This window comes from Excalfactoria chinensis, chromosome 12 (assembly GCF_039878825.1).
Source record: "Excalfactoria chinensis isolate bCotChi1 chromosome 12, bCotChi1.hap2, whole genome shotgun sequence".
Taxonomy (NCBI): Eukaryota; Metazoa; Chordata; class Aves; order Galliformes; family Phasianidae; genus Excalfactoria; species Excalfactoria chinensis.
The window spans coordinates 8,673,729-8,690,013 of NC_092836.1; the positions used below are offsets into that span (position 1 = coordinate 8,673,729).

Genomic DNA, 16,285 nt, shown 5'->3' on the forward strand with positions numbered 1-16,285 from the left:
TGCAAAATTAACAAAATTAGATTAGCAAAACAGAGATGAGCTGCAAGCTGTTCTTTCACAGAAGGAAGGACCTTTAGCAGTCCATAAACTGGCAATTCCTAGCCTGAAATGGTTTCTTTTAATTAGGTCAACGCTTCCCATGCAACATGCTGCACAAAATAGAGTATTTCAGAGCACATGGACACCCGCTTACCAGAGAAGAGCCAATACCGGAGGCAGAGCAGCAATCAGGGATCCTTCCATTCCTTAATACGTAAGTTAAGATGAGTGCCAAGCACCCAACAGCTAGGCTCTCATCCTGCCCTGTTCTGCCCCCGCTCACCTGCCACGTTTCCACATACCTAGAGCTGTTTAGGAAGCAGCTCATTTGCCAGCATATGCTCTGTGCCTCAAATGCGAGTGTGAAGTAGGTACTGTAGGTGCAGGCAGACTGTGGCAACCTGGAGTAAAGGGCAGTCCTTCCCACCTGTGCGTGGGAACAGTTGGCGAGGAGCACTTGGCAGGGAGCCCTGCTGCCGGCCCTGCCTGGATCCCAGTCCGCTATCTGCAGGCTGTTAGTGCTGTAGCAGCTCAAGCAGCCAGTGCTGTGCGAGCACAACCATGCTGGAGCACAGTCACGTGCCAGCCAGAGTCCTGGCAAACTGCTTTGGTGGCATCATCCACAGAACGTTCTTGTAAACAGTTCCTGTCCTGTTGCAGTTGCTGTCCCAAGTCTTACTGCTGTCGCACCGCAGACACAGTTCCCAAGACAGGTGGATGTAAGGAGCAGAACACACAGTGCACGTGTGGTCTCATCACTACCAAAGACCCAAAGGGGTGGGACAGCAGCTTTCCTGCCTCTCCCTGCCTTCATTGCATCACCTCCAGCCCTTCAGCAAGGGAGCTCTCTGTGACTGTTGACCAAAGCAGCTCCTCCATGGCTTAACTCTTCAGATCGCAGTACTACAGCTTTTGTTTAATTGACTTAGCAAAAGCACATTCAACCAAAGATTATCCATCTGCTAATCCACGTTAGCAGTATGTGCACACACACTAAATCCCTGACACAGACACAGGGTTTTCCTGCAGTGTCATGGGATGCTTAGATTATTAGCGGCTTGCAAACGACGTCCTGTGTTTGCATCTAACACTGCCCGTTCACAGGCAAGGAGTCTGAGCTGATGCACTCTATCTGCCGTACTCAGAGCTCTCAATTTGTAGAACAAGATGCACCTTGTCCTACTCTGCAGATCGTCTGTGCTGCATCTTCACGCACGTTTGCCCTCACCAGATTGATCTCACCATTGGGATAAGCTAAAAAGGCTGCCTAGTGAGAGTCTGCCTTTCAAATCTGCCTTTGTACTGCTTTGCCTAACGAGAATCACCCAGGGACATACGGGCAACCCAGGACATCTGGATGGGAGCAGGGCTCAAAGGACGGGCTGACAAGGAGGCTGCTGTCACACCCCAGTTAGGAGAGGGGCTCAGCTTTCCTTTTGGACACCCCAGCTCCTTGCCCAGCAGCTTGCTCACGTGCTGCTCATCTCTCAGCTAGCTTGCTTTCCCTTCTCATTCCCTGCTGAGCTCCCTGCCTGCCAGCACATGGACTGGGCTGTTTATGTGAACTGCCTGGAGGGTGCCTGCTGGCATTTTACAAGCAACCACTTTTCCTCTACTGCTGCTGCAGTGGTTAAGTGTTTTGTTGCTATGGCCACACAACCGGAGGATTAGGAAGTCAAGTACAGTAGTTTCTTCATCTTAAGAGGCTCGGGTGCTAACCTGCAGCAGTATTGCAGAGATAAAGGTATTTTTGGCATCATGATTAGTCTTTGTGCTACAGCCTTTCCATCCCAGTCCTGCCATTGTTCAGGGGGTGAGAGAAGTTAACTGTTCCTTCCATCACAGATATATTCTTTCTCCACACAAAACATGACTCGCTCAGGCCACACAGATGTAAACCATGTCATCATTCAGCAAGGCAATGCACTGCTCAAGTCCCCAGCTAGCAAAGCTGGTATCAGTGTTATGTATCCTGAGGAGGCAGGCAGGGCAGAGACCAGAGTCTGGCTGATCTGGCAAGGGACTACGAGGCAAAGGAGCACAATTGTGCCAGAAGACTTGGTTTCAAAGAGAAGCTCAGTTCAGCCGTTGCCTTGACAATTCCACCCACTCTCAGCAGGGTCTCCGGGCTCATTTCCTCTAGCCTGCACAGAGAGGAGCAGAGGAAACCCAGGTGACACCAGAGAGGAAAGCAGACAAGTGTACACCATCTCCACCCAGCATGAGCCTAGCAAGTTAACCACCTTTCTATCAGCTGACTTTACCATTCTGATCTCACAACGGATTCTTCTGCTCTCTTGCTTTCAGGTCGTGCAAGGAGGTTCCCTCTTCTGCTTCACCCTGTGCACATTTTTCCCCAGCTCAGCCCTTCATGCTGCCTTACTCATAGAAGTCAACAGTGACCACAGATGGACTGATATACCTTTGCTGTGTTGAAAGGTTATAAAAGCTTTATGTCACAAACTAACACGAAGGTCATAAAGTGGAATCCAGAAAACATTTACCTCTTACAACGGGAATTCTGCAACTTCCCCTCAGAATTATTTACTGGCAGAGTGAAAAGTCATCCCCAGAGACTGTGGCCTGGGAAGTAACAAGCTTCTCCACTATGTTTGCCTGCTGCCTCAAGCCCTGGGGATGCCAGTTCTAAACACCTGACAGCAACGGGCACTGAACATCCAAAAGCTTATAAACTCCTCAACCAGACACAGCCAGAGGAAAGCTAATTACTGGCTTTACTAGCTCTGAGCCCCAGGATCACAAACCCCAGGGACTGAGATCAGCCCCTTCCTGTGGTGCTGTTCTGCCTACTCTGTTTCCCTCCTTCGCTCCCACAGAGCAGAGGCTAGCTGAAGCATCATAAACAGCTTCCAAAGCACTGCTGCAAGCTCACTACCAGGCGGTTTGTGCAGCCCAGCACTGAGCAGCCAGCTACGTCTTGGGAATGGCATGAGACTACACACAGCAACAGCGGCATTACTGTTATGAACAAAAGCAGACCCTCAGACAAGCTGCTTTCTCTCCAGTATTTTGCTTTCTTCTTGGAAGACTTGTTTAATCTGACAGCGAATGCAGAGGTGGGCTCCAGCAACAACTGAAAAACATCCTATTGATCTCTTTCCCTGGGGAGAACAGTTAGCATCACGTATGGTAACTGTCAGTGGTTTTGCTCTGGAATCAAGAACCTTGGTAAATAGTCTCATAAATTTTCAATGCTCTACTTGTTTGTCACTATTTTCCACGTGACGAGAATGTACTAAAATGTGGCTGCTGGCTATTATGAAGGGAATCACTAGAAAAAGACTCATCAGAAAACCTGCAGAGACAACACAGGCATTTGATGCTGTTAACAGCAACCTCTTATCTAAGAGCCTCTTTATCCCCTGTCGGCCTAAACGCGTGGTGTTTGCTCCACAGGCTCTGTTCTTTCTTCCCTAGCTTAGCTCACCGCTCTACTTTGCCCTACTGCAGCATCAGACTTCAGAAGGGTGCCAGATATCCTTTGTTATGGCATGAGATTAAGCCCAGAATCACAGAATCATGGGGGTTGGAAGGGATCTCTGGAGATCATCTATCCCAATCCCAACCCAGGGCCAGTCCCCATCTCCCAGCAGCACCACAGGAACACAGCCTTCAAGAAGAAACCCTTCAGGGCTGTCCCAGCACTCACAGCTTGTTTCCCTGCTCACCAACAGCACCCAGAGTTTTTCACCCTGCAGTGTCAGAAACATCACTAAATGGAAAGGGGGCCAGGATAGGTGCAGAGTAAGGTCTGCTTGGCTTGAAATGTTTCCTCCCCCCAAAATGCAACCATTGCAAATCCCTGTAGATGCCTTTGACAGAAAGAGTGCTATGAGAGCATGCAGAATGCAGAGAAGCCAGACCTTGTGTAATTGAGGCAGGTATAAGGACAGGCAGAACAAACACCCAGTTGTTATTGGCACAGTTCCTCACTCCCCTAGATGGACTGAGGCAGGACATGGTGTTAAGTGGTGGCAAGCATTTCCCACAAGGTCAAGCTCATCAAGAACAGGCCTCCTCTAAAGCCTGTTTGTACATACAAACCCATCTCCATGGTACTCAGAACTATATGGCGGCAGTCGAGCACTCCCTTTACCCAACCTTTGTTTTGCCTCACCCCATCTCACCTGGATCTGGGCACCTCCAGCGGGCTGCTGCCGATCCTTAGGAAGTTATCAGAATGGGTTGATGAGGAGGAGCTGGAGGACTTGACTTCGACCATCCCTGCAGAAGGCAGCCTATCTTCAGACTGCTGTGCCCTGCTCCACAGCACGGCCTGAGGTGATGATGCACAGCTCTTCCTCCTGCAGGACAGAAGATCTGGTTGAGAAAGCTGGCTTTCTCACGTTTTTCAAGCTGGAGGTCTTTCTGCAACAGGCCAGATTTCAACCCAGCAGCTACAAACTCATATTTCCCCTGAATCTTCCCTCCTCACAAGAAGTCACAGGTTGCGCAGTGATGGTGGTACACTGAGCTCAACCCATTTTAACCTGCTCTTTTATAGATCACCATCCATGTGACCTGCAAATCAGAGACAGGAGAATACATCAGCCCACACACATGCTGCAATCACTTTGTTTAGTCTAGCTGTAAAAACACCTCAAACAAAGGGCCTCCCAGCAGGCAAAGACCATTTCATCCTGTTCTAAACTCTACAAAGTGTACCAGCCGAGGAACCCAGCCCAGGTGGGTGTTGTTGCGTACTGATGAGGGGTGCAGCAACACAACACCAGTGTTATTCTCCTCTCCAGATGCAGGTACATTTCAGTCTTCTCCCTGTCTGTGAGAACAGCTCACAACTTTGGTTTCTCTTCCAGCCAGCACATTCACACTTGTGCACAATTCGCTGTCCACTGCTGCACCAGATCTTGGCTCACGTTACTGTCCAGCTACATGCTAAACAAACATGCACATTTGGAACTAATTCACATCACTGCTGCTCCACATTCAGGAGGCTCTTTTTTACATTAGTTTTTCTCCTGGAAAAGTCCCAAGAATGTTTCCCCTTTCAACAGCACAGTGAAATGGGCAAAGATACTGCTATGTACACAAGAAAATAGGAAAAAACTAAGGCAAATTAACACAAAGAGAAGATACACTTCTTCCTGAAAAGGGCCCCTGAGCTTTCACTGAGATCAAGAACTGTCAGCAAGTGCAGCTAAAGACAGGCTCATCATACAGTGGGAAGCAAGATATCCTCCCTTCACTTCTTGAAGTGTGTCCACCCTCAAACATCACACCACAGACTCTCTCAAGCATTATTCATCTCACGTTATCATAGCTGCCAACATCTCCAAGCACAGCCTGCAGTCAGCTTTGTAAAGCTAAAAAAACAAATGACTGTCTATGCAAGCAGGCCTTGAGCCCACTTTTTTCAGGACATCACAAAGACGCACGAGCCTCTTAGCTATGCACAGCCCAACTCCCTACCGATGACAACGTTTGTATAAACTCTGCTTGCTCTGCAGATTACCCAGCCCCAACAGGCTACAGCAAGACATCCATGCCCAGCTCCCTCATTAGCACTTGTGCAAGGCTCACAATGCATCACAAAACCCAGCCCTGATACATACAAGTAAGATGGGATGTCCTGCAGCGTGCTCTAGCCACTGTCACATCTTGTCACAACTACACACACGCTTTGGGCTGTACAACCCAGTCCTGAGCATTCCACACCTTAGTTCAGAGCAATGTAAATACTTCTAGTTTGTTACTCTGCAGCCACACAAGTGGAAAATTCTTCTCTAATTATGGCAGAACTTTTGCTGTGGGTAGGTAGGCTCTTTGTGCTAAAGAGGACTCTGTAATTAACACCTGGCAAATGCGGTTGGAGGGGCGGGGAGGAAGGCAACATTGCTGTTTTGTGATTCTGCAGGAATATTTTCTCTTCCCAGCTTCAGCATTTTCTACATTGACTCACAAAGTGCTTCAGAAAGGCTGCTGCCACTAGCATGGCTGTAGGCTCAGTCCCAGAGGACTTCCAGCTGCCTCAAGCACAACCCAGATTTAATTTAAAATAATTGCAATATAAAATAGCATCTTCGTATGTGCTGAGGGAGAGGAGAGAAAAATTAAACTGAGAGGGGCAACTCTACAGGAAGGTTCTGAAATCCCCAAACAGCACCAGAAACTCCACAAGCACAACACCCGTGGCACAGCAGCCACCAGGCACTTTCCCCAGTCCCTGCTTCCAGGCAGCCACCGGCACACTCAGGATCCTCTACCAACAAAGAATAGCCACCATTTCATAGCCTCCCCCAGAAGTATCCTGAAGAAGCAACCTGTTCCCATCTCACACACTTTGTGTTGGTAGAGGGATTTAAGTTTTGAGGGGGTTCTTTGCCACAGGGTCCACCTACCACTAACCGCACCGTCTCCTCTATAAACTCTTTTATCAACAGATGAAATTTCATTTTAGAGCAATGAAGCTTTCTGTCTCTGCTGATCCCAGGGGAGGCTGCTGCCAAATGTCATTTTTCTTGTAGTTCAGAATGATCTTTTAAAAGTGATGAAACGCTTTCTGGATGATGTTGAACAGCAAAGCTATTGAAAATGATCAAAAGCTGCTTACTCTCACTGGGGGACACACTGACATGGTCATTAACATGGGGTGGTCTCTGTGTAGCAAAGCCTCTGATTACTGAATTCCTCCCCCCACTGTAGAGCACCCATGCTACAGAGAGCAGACCTGGACGGTGAGGGACTTCAGAGCACTTTCCTATGGTGCTCAAAGCCTGATCCTTTTGTTCTGCAGACCACTGAGTGGTCATTTCCTCACCATGCTGCTTGGGCCTGTGCTCCTGCTGGCATCAGCTCCACTGCTTCATAGGTGAAGCTTCCCGCTGCTCCAGGGGAGCTTTCCATCCCCAGGGAGAAGTCGCTGCTCAGACTTGTGGTGCTGCCTCGGTCTCTCTGCTCTAGAAAAAAGCAAACAGAACTGCCTGAAATCCAGCCTGGTCTCACTTACTCTCCCTCCCCTAAAGCAATACTCTTTCTGTTTGTCCTGAGGGCCTCATGCTTGCAAGGCCCAAAGGAAGCATACCCATTTGTAGTCACCCTGTTGCTGGCATCCCAAGCCCCCAAGTGATCAACCATCACCAGCACCACAGGGCACCGATACTCAGCAGAAGCACTCACTGAGCATGCAGATCTCTTCCAAGGTGAAGCCAGGTGGCAAACTCTTCCTTCTGGGGAAGAAAAGACAGGGTTACCTCAGTGCTGCGTGGAGGCTGGCCATAGCCATAGCCAGATCTCTGCTGCACACGGCAGTGGGACATCAGCTGCACAGGAGCAAAGGAGAGGAGCTGGGACTGGTGTGCAGCACCTCCTAACAGTCCCAGCCCACACACCCTGTGCTTTGACATGCTGGCAACAGGCTGCAGGCAGTCACGTGCTAATTCAGAGCCAACAGACTTCTGCAGGGTACAGTTTGTTTCTTCTTGCCTCTCCCGAACTAGGAAGAGGTTAATGCTTAGCAGCCTGTTAAAACCCAGCCACCCCACTCCTCCCAGCAGTGACAGATGTGCTTGAGACAGTGCCCACATCTCTTAGTCCATCCGTGCTAAAGCAGCCACATAGTCATTAAGCAGAGATCACATTTCAGCATGGGCAGTTTTTCAGAGCACAGTGTGGCACCTCACAAGCCTCGGCCCCGTTTTGCAGCCTTCAGAGTGCTGAATAAATTAAGGAAAACTGGGCCAGGACACCAGGGCTTCCATCTCCCCAAAGGAACAGCATTAACGAGCTCCCTGGCTCTGCAGCCCATGCAGCATCAAGCACAGGCTCCTTACCTCTGTGACTTCAGAGCAGAGAACTCCTCAGAGGTGATGTGCTTCAGAAAATTGAAGCAGAAGAAGAAAATCTGAGCAAAGAGAGAGAGAAGAACAATTCAGGAATGAGCTCAGGCACCATGCAGCCTCTTATCTTGGTGAGGAGATGCTGGCGGGAAGGAAATAGTGAGGAATCTGCAGCTACTAAACTGCCAAGGGGTGCCAACATTCCATCCTGGCCTTCTTGTACATGTGTGCAACCCCAGATACATATCCTAGAACCATCACAAGCAACTCCGTGCATCTGTGATAGCACACATGCCATGTGCAGCACCCAGGCAGGAGGGCAGGCACTCCGGACTAACACACAAGGCTACAAACTTCTAGGAGTCTTAAGACAACCTTCTTGTTGCTGAGCAAGTCCTGGCACCCCTTCACCAAGGGCCTAAGTACTAAATAGCTGAAGTGTGGAACCAGGAGGACTGACACCAACCAAACTGTGGTCCCAAAGATGCATTCCCACAGCTTATGTATCAAGAAGTACAGGGCAAGGCTCAGACCTCGCATCTCCAGCACCTCAAAAGTCTTTTTAGAGCCCATCCAAACCAGACATGTTATCAGGAAGCAGGCAATGAAAACTGCTATCCTAAACAAGTACCCTGAGTACAGAAAGTTCAGGTACTGTCCTAAATGAGACACTCACCTCTTCTCCCTTATTGAGTCGATCGACTAACATGTGCCTGCAAAGAGAACAAAGGAGAGAAGTCACTCATACACCCAGAAACCAGAATCAGCAGAGGAGCACAAGTTTGCTTGTGGATGTAATCCTTAGTGTGCCTACCCAAAGAGAAACCAGTCATAGGCCACCGTCAGGTAGAGAATCTCAGATGGCTCCAGGGATGCATGGATTAGTCCATCCTGCAAAGCAAATGGGAGACAGTCTTCAAGCAGCAATCCTGGAGACTGGGACTTGAGTGTGTGTGATCTACAGGAAACTGTCATGGTGAAACAAGAAGCCCAGCCTGCTCTGCTCTTCCTGCAGCACAAGTCAGAACATCCTCCTGGTTACTGCACACAGGGCTCCAAACCCTGACCATCTTGGCAGTCTTCAGGACAGAGAATCCCCTGAGCAAAGCTGCAAATACCTTGTTCTACATGTCTGTGATACTGAGCCTGATAGCAGGACAGTGTGTTGGGCTCCACATCAAAGCCAGTCCACACACTCTCTGAAGCCATGATGGCTAAAAGGAACCTTAACTGCTCCCACCAGCTTTTTCTGGTGACACTGTCACTCACCCTCCAAACAATCAGGCCTACAAGCAGTGCAGATCAGCTGGGTACTCACAGCCCATAAGGAGAGACGCAATAAGGAGATGAAGAGAGGAGTTCGATCCCAGCCGGATATACAGTGCACCAGGAGCCCGCTGTCATCTGGTCCAGGTGGGAGCAGAAAGGAGAGGAAAACAAATGCATGTTGTAACAAGAGTAATGACTTTTCTTTACGGCAAATCTGTAGTGACAAGCTACTGCCTGTCCCCACAACCTGAGCTCAAGAACAGAGCTAAGTCACCAAGTCAGAACATTTTGTCTTGAATAGGGCAGACAACAAACTGCACAGAACCTCCTGGGCTGTCAGCAACCTTGGCTGATGGACTGTCCTGTTTCTGACAGCTACTCAGGACATGAAGTCAGCAGGTATGAACATCATTTTGCTGTCCAGAGTATACACTCACCCAGTTCCAACCCACTATCATAATCTATCCTCGTATCAGAGATATTGCTCCAACTGAACACTCTCTCTCAGTCTCATCAGCCTTCCTACTGATACAAACTGAACAGAGGCAAACAAGGGGCACAACTCCACTGCTCTTCAGAGAGTCCCAGCAGTGTGTCCCAGTGCAACCTGCAGGACTGTCTGCAGTGGGCAGGGCAGGCAGAACCAGCCATGGCTCTATCTGACCAACAGTGCTGACTTTATAAAGTCACTATTTGTCCACAGGGAATGGGATATCAACTTATAGCAATACATCCCCTTTAAAAGGCTGGTGTGACTGCAGTGACAAAAAATGAAAGGAACTCCTAAACAGCTGCCTAATGAGACTTCAGACTGGGGAGACAAAACACATCCTGAGATGTGAGGCCCTTAATCCTCTTTTGAAGGGGAAAAGTGAAGCTTTCCATGAAGGGGCTCTTTGGTATTGGGAACCGACCCACAGCTGCACCATCAGTTGATCTTCTGGAGAAAGCAACTGCTCCAGCTGGACTGCTGGGAGAAAGGAGTTTGCCTTACCATCACTGTTGATGATAGAGATCAGCAGCTTCAGGTAGTTCTGCGTCTGTTGTACGAGGTCCCAGCTCTGTGCAGAAAGAAACGTTGAAAATAAGCAGGAGATTGCTCTGTGGTTCATAACTTGCCATACTCTTTTGTTTCTCTACCAGAGAAATAACTCCATTTGCTGGAGTGACAAGTTTCCCCTTGGTCCTCCAACCACTCCCACGCAACCTCTGCAAAGAGCCCTCTGGCCCGTCAGGAATATAAAGAAAGAAAAAAATTAAAAGCTATCGTTACTATCTGCGTGGCTGGCACGTAACCTGTCTGCCTGCAGCCCCAAAGCTCCAAGCAGACCGTGCTCAGAGACTGAAGTGAGCTGGTAAACACCCACAGAGTGCTGACCCAGTTCTGCAGCCCCCCACACACGTGCACTTTACAAACAGTTCAGCAGCCATGTTACAGCTGTGTGTGCAATGCAGGAAGAAAGACAGGGTGAGCAGAACAAGGTCAGCATCCCAGCCCCACAACCTGAGCACGTCACCCCAAACTCTGACAGCTGCAAGCTGCTCTAGGCAGGCACTGGGCTTCTGCAGTAACATCCAAGTGGCAGCAATATCACAGAGGGGCTCTGAACTCAGAGACCTCGAGCACTACAAGAAAAAAAGGTGGAGCACGTCAAAAGATGCTCAAGCATGCCACCTGCAAGCACTGTGATGTGAGAAGATGCCGGGAATTTTAGCAGTCTGAGATCAAAGCTAGGACTCAATCAAGGAAAATGGGATGGCATGAGCAAGAAAAAGACAAGGAGAGGGACAAATGTTTCATTAGGACAGCATTATTGGTGTAAGGGATGTTGACCCCCAGCAACAGAACTCCTTGCTGTGTACAACTACACTTTAACTTCTGCTTGGAAGGACATACTACCCTGCTCTAAACCCTATGCAACAGCAGTAGGGAAATGGGACACACACCAAAACCAGGGCAGGAAACACATTCTTCTGAGGTCTTATCTGCCCAGGTAGACCCAACCTGGTGCTTATGCCAGAAGGAATCATTCCTTCATCCCTTTTTATCTCTATACAAGCCAGAAACCTTCCTTCATTTGCCCCATCCACAGCCTGAAGCTTGTGCTCAGCAGCAGCACTGCTCAACAAACACGTAGTCTGGGGATGGCAGTTCATCACACCTTGAGCACCCTGTTCTGACAGAGATCTTCACAAATAGCATTCAAGGCTGCTCTTCCTCATTTGTATGTCTGATCTCAGATTTTGTATTTTGCTTCCTGTACAGCTTTTCTTCTCTAGATTGAAGGGTGCTTTAGAACTCGTATTTTCTTCCTGTAAATGTACTTATACATTAATCAAGTCAACTCCCCGTCACCCTTGTGATTAGCTGAGCAGACCAAGAACTTCAGCTTTAAGTGAAGCACCTTCTCCAACCCTCAGATCATTTCTGCATCTATTTCTTATGTCCTCTTTAATTATTAATATCCTTTTTAAAATACTGGCTGCTCAGTATTTTATTGAGCAACTTTCTTGTCTTAAACAAGCTGAGGTCCCGTTAGTTCTGCTTCAACACTGCAAGCTATTTCTCTGTGCTTCTGCTGGCACTCATGTATTATTTTCATGCTGACAGACAAACTCTGCCCCAGCACTCGGAGCTCTGCTGGTCCTGTGCTGCTTCCAGCAGCAGAGCACAAGTGCGTGTCACACACCAGCACACGGCTTATTGTCACTAAACAATGTGCAATGGCACACACTGATGGATATAAGGTGATGTTCTCTAGTGGGAACCAGGGCAAACCTCAACGCCTGGGCAAACATAAAAGAGTTCCATTGCCAGCAGTAATGCTGTGGCAGCAATAAGTGATGGAGACACACTATGCTCAGTTACGATTCTCTCCTTTGCTGTAATAGGATAAACACACAGCATACTCGCCTAGAAGGTGCCTAGTTATGTAGCTACTATTCACATAAGGGAAAGTCGACCTTTCTTCAGTCTCTCCATAGCCAAGAAAGTCTGCCTATTGCAGGCACATGCTAAGATTGCTAACAAGCAATACTGCTTTTAATTTCCTGGCACATTCCTCGCCTTATCTCCCTAATGGACTGCTAGCTTACACAAGCTACAGAAACAGATTTGATGTTAACGTTAGCTGCCTTGGGACACGCCAAGCCACAGAGCTTTTGGGGAGAGGATTTCCACTGCCATTCTGAACAATCAAGTCTGCAGCCTCACTCCCACTGGGTGGTATGGAGTAAACCAGATTACTGAGGTGGCAACAAGACAGACTTTAGATCTTTAATGATCCTTCCTGATTAAATCTCTGACCTCCCACAGAGATGCCTACTTTCCTCACCTGGTACTCACTCCAATCAATACTGAGAGATTGGGTCACAGATGCTGGGATACTTAATGGAGCATCTACATAATCCTAGAACAAACAAACAATTAATTAGAGAGGAAAAAAAACACCACAACAGGATTCGAAGGCAATACCTTTCAGGGGGAAATAAAGAACAACCAAGGCTTAAGAGCTCAGTAAAGCCCACAGCTCTCCATTTTGTACCTGTTTCCAGTTAAATATGAGACCTTCAGCTGTATAATCCCGGTCTTTGTACTCCTTAAAGAATTCACAGCCTGCAAGAGAAGAGATAACGAACAACTGTTCAGCTAACTGATATCTAACAACTGGAGGGCCCTGTGGGACTGGAAGTGCTGGCAGCCCTGGGCTCCAGAGCACAGAACCAATCAAAAGTGTTGCCTGTGGGAAGTGAAGAGCAGTAATCAGTACAGTGTGCAGCATGGCCTCCCAGCAGCAACAGCTCAGAGCACTCAGCAGTAAGCACACTCACACAGCAGACAAAGAGCAAACTCCAAAAGCACAGCAAATGTGGGAGTCTGAGGGACTGGTTTATTCTTTCTCAAACAACAGGTTTCATCCAGGACCCACGCTTCCCAAGGTCACTGACTCTTTTACGCAGATCTGAGGCATCAGCCCAGCACCCCAAGTGAGAAGGAATCAGCGAAAGATGTGCTGGCAGAGCCTGGGGAAAGCCAAGTTTCACACAGCATCTGCTGCAGGTAACAAGAAAGGGCTCGCTGTCAGAGGCAGCTGTGGCTTCTGTCACATTTAAGCCTCCCCTTTCAAACACCAGAATTGCTGTATATGAAGGAAGCGCAACAGCACAACCACTTTCAAGCCCTCCCCTCCTGAAGTTTCTGCCCTCTGGCTCCTGTTTTTCCTCAAACAACTATTTGAAGTCGATGCTGCAAACTGCAGTCACTTAGTCACAGCTGAGCAACACTATTAGCACTGCGGATGCCTGCAGGCTACTCAAAACTCCTCTCCTGAGATACTGTGTGTGCCACATTAGCTTCACAGTTCCCACATCACCAAGACAGCCCTGTGTCAGGCACTGCTTGCACAAAAGCAACAATTCCTAGTCTGCAAATCATAAGTAACTTCAGTGGTGAAAAATAGGTATTTGGAAGGACAAGACTAGTTCTAGAGACCACACAACCAGTCAAACTGTCAGTTGAGATTTAACTCCAATTAAACACGGGCTTACAGCAAAGAACAGGGGATTACAGCAGTAAGTGTTGGCATCCAGAAGCGCCAACTACCAGTCAGATGGAAAGGAGGGCTTTTGCACTGGAGAGCACATAAGCTTCCACAGATAACCCATTTTAACCTAAATCTTTCACCCTAACTCACGTTTGCACACTTGTTCATTCATCTGTGATAAGAGAATCTCACAATCTCAGAGATAAACTCTTCCAATACAAGCCTGGAGAAATTAGCAAGAACAGACCACCGCATTTTGCCAGGCATCAGAGGGGTTGCTGATCTGTAGATGTCTATGACTCAGATTTAACAAAATGGCAGTACTGTCCTCTGGAACAGCACTGCTAAAATCAGGCAACACCAGCAGAGAGTTTCCAGTTCGATAAGGTTTATCCCTAGTGCAGCACTGAAGAGCCACTAAGAGACAGCAGCTGTCCCAGAAGAGTCCACTAAGCAGATCCTCACACAGTAAAAACTCTACAGCTTATCTTCATAGAATCACTGCCTCCTCTTCCTTTACAAATGCAAACAATCAGTGGTCAGTCTCTCCCATCATCTACATTTAGCAAGACAAATGGCAGCGATATTTACCTATGGCACGGGCTACAGAAATCAGAAATACTTATTTCTGTACGCCTCTGCAATCTGTAAGGAAACTTCAGTAGAAATCTTGAGGCAGCTTCTCTGAATTGTCACTGACTTCTACATTAAAAATACGCCTCCCTCCACGTACTCCACCCTCTGGGTATTTAAGAGCAACAACAAGTCATAAAAAAAAAGTCTGGGTTTGGATCATGCATAACCACTTTACTTCTTTCGTCCCCCTTCTCCTTCTTTGTGTGCAAGGGAGAAAAATTCTATCTCACAGACAGACTTCAAAGACAGCAGCCTCGCATCCAATCACATTACTGAGCCTGACGGCAGCAGCTGGCAATACTCAGTTCATCTTTAAGAGTGCAGCAAGTGACCCAGCAGTGGTTGCCAGGCACAGGGACTGATCTAACCAGGGAGAAGGACTGGAGTGGTTCGCATCCCAGTCATATACTACAGGCTCAGGTTAACAGCTCTGCCTAGCACTGAGAATATATTACAGAGGCTCTGTGGAAGCACTAGAAGTAGGAAATGTTCCTAAGAATTGTAGTTTTTATACATAGCTTGCTTTGTGCCATGTTTTGCATCAAGTAGTACGTTGGAGTCAAAGGCCACCTTAACCTAAGCTCTACCACTCAGACTTTTTCCCCTGTGCTTGAATTCATTAGAAACACTGAGAAATTCTTCTGCTGCCTCAGAGCATCCAATGCAGATTCACACTTCACATCATCCAGATTCAGCGTACCACTCTGTTTAAAAGAGCTTCTCTCCAGAGTGAGCAAAGGAAACATTAAGCAAGCCACAATCATTCCGCCACACACACTAGTTCCCAGTCCCCAGAAGCAGATTGTCACCTGTCCCTTGGGAGTCCCTCTGGACATCAGTCCTGTACCTGGATATGGGATGGAGAGAAGCGTGAAATCAGCGTAACGTTGAGCTTTGTCCACCTTCTCAGAAGACGTCACACTGCACAGGACAAGAGGAAAACAGCAGACATTTGTACTGTATTTTCCAAGGAGATGCAGCATCCAAAAGCTACCTGTTGCACTACCCCACATTATGACTCAACTCAGGAGCCGGCACAGACAAGACTTGTGCAACACATTCAGATCAACAGGTGTAGCCCCAAAACTTTACAACTTCCTTTCAAGTGAAACACCAGGAGAAACATCTCTACCTACTCTTACACACCAGCAGAGAGCTCCTTTAATTCTCCCCTTTGTGAGAAGGGGTTGTAAAATTACCTCAGGCTCTACAGAGAAAGCCTACTCAGACTGCAGAGGATGGGTGAAAGTAGTTAATTTGCTCACTGACAGAGCCTTCCCTGGCATAAAACCTTGGGCTTCTCTCTACAGCACTGACCAACAGATCCTTCTGCACTGCCCTTCTGGTGACTGCTCCCAGGATGCCGAGTACGTGCCCCGTAACAGTTCCCCAGTAAGGACTGCTAGATCCAACTCAAAGCCTGTAGAAAGAAACAAGTGAATCCAGACTCACTTCAAGCCAAACTTCACCTTCTTGTTTTCCACCATCAGGTCACAGATGTATCGAACAGAGAGGTACCGAAGCAGCTTGATGTCGTGCCCTCTGACCTTGTCAAACAGCTGAGAGTCTGCATTTCTGTGAACAGAACAAGGCAGTGAGTACAACAAGGAAGACTGACCACTGCCTGCATGATACTGCCATAGTTCTTCCTTGAACTGCTTCTAGCCAAAAGGCCCACAGGAAAAGCCTCGTCTCCTCAGGTAGGAGTCCAATTTTGTACTGAGCTGATACTGCAAAGTTAGTGCTTAGGGTCTCCTTATATTTTGTTTTGTTCTGCAACAAGCAAGTAAGATGCAGGTTATTTTTTTCCCCCACCTTGGAGATCTAATTTTTATCGTGGAGTAAAAATTTCTGTGTAATTCAAGCTTCTCTTAAATGTCCCTATATCCTCCTGTCTCTGACTCTTCCCTCTGGCAGTAGGTAAGCAAGCACCAGTTATATTGGGTTCAGCCAGCCACTGGCATTCAGGGTTTTTTCAAA

At 47.9% G+C, this 16,285-nt stretch overlaps 1 protein-coding gene across 6 annotated transcripts in view; it reads right to left on the reverse strand.

Moving 5' to 3' along the window:
- MTMR14 (myotubularin related protein 14) overlaps positions 1–16,285 on the reverse strand; it is a 29,382-nt gene that overhangs the window by 6,454 nt on the left and 6,643 nt on the right. For 4 of the 6 annotated variants that reach the window (XM_072347538.1, XM_072347537.1, XM_072347541.1 and 1 more), the window contains exons 6-17: positions 15,758–15,880; positions 15,153–15,226; positions 12,671–12,741; positions 12,461–12,535; positions 10,120–10,186; positions 9,175–9,260; positions 8,671–8,747; positions 8,533–8,569; positions 7,851–7,921; positions 7,198–7,247; positions 6,839–6,977; positions 4,188–4,364 (exon numbers count right to left, since the gene is read on the reverse strand). In XM_072347538.1, coding sequence (XP_072203639.1) covers positions 4,188–4,364; positions 6,839–6,977; positions 7,198–7,247; positions 7,851–7,921; positions 8,533–8,569; positions 8,671–8,747; positions 9,175–9,260; positions 10,120–10,186; positions 12,461–12,535; positions 12,671–12,741; positions 15,153–15,226; positions 15,758–15,880 — 1,047 coding nt within the window. Of the gene's footprint in view, positions 2,184–4,187; positions 4,365–6,838; positions 6,978–7,197; positions 7,248–7,850; positions 7,922–8,532; positions 8,570–8,670; positions 8,748–9,174; positions 9,261–10,119; positions 10,187–12,460; positions 12,536–12,670; positions 12,742–15,152; positions 15,227–15,757; positions 15,881–16,285 lie in introns of all 6 variants that reach the window. The other 2 variants (XR_011905138.1, XM_072347540.1) reach the window with 2 other exon arrangements.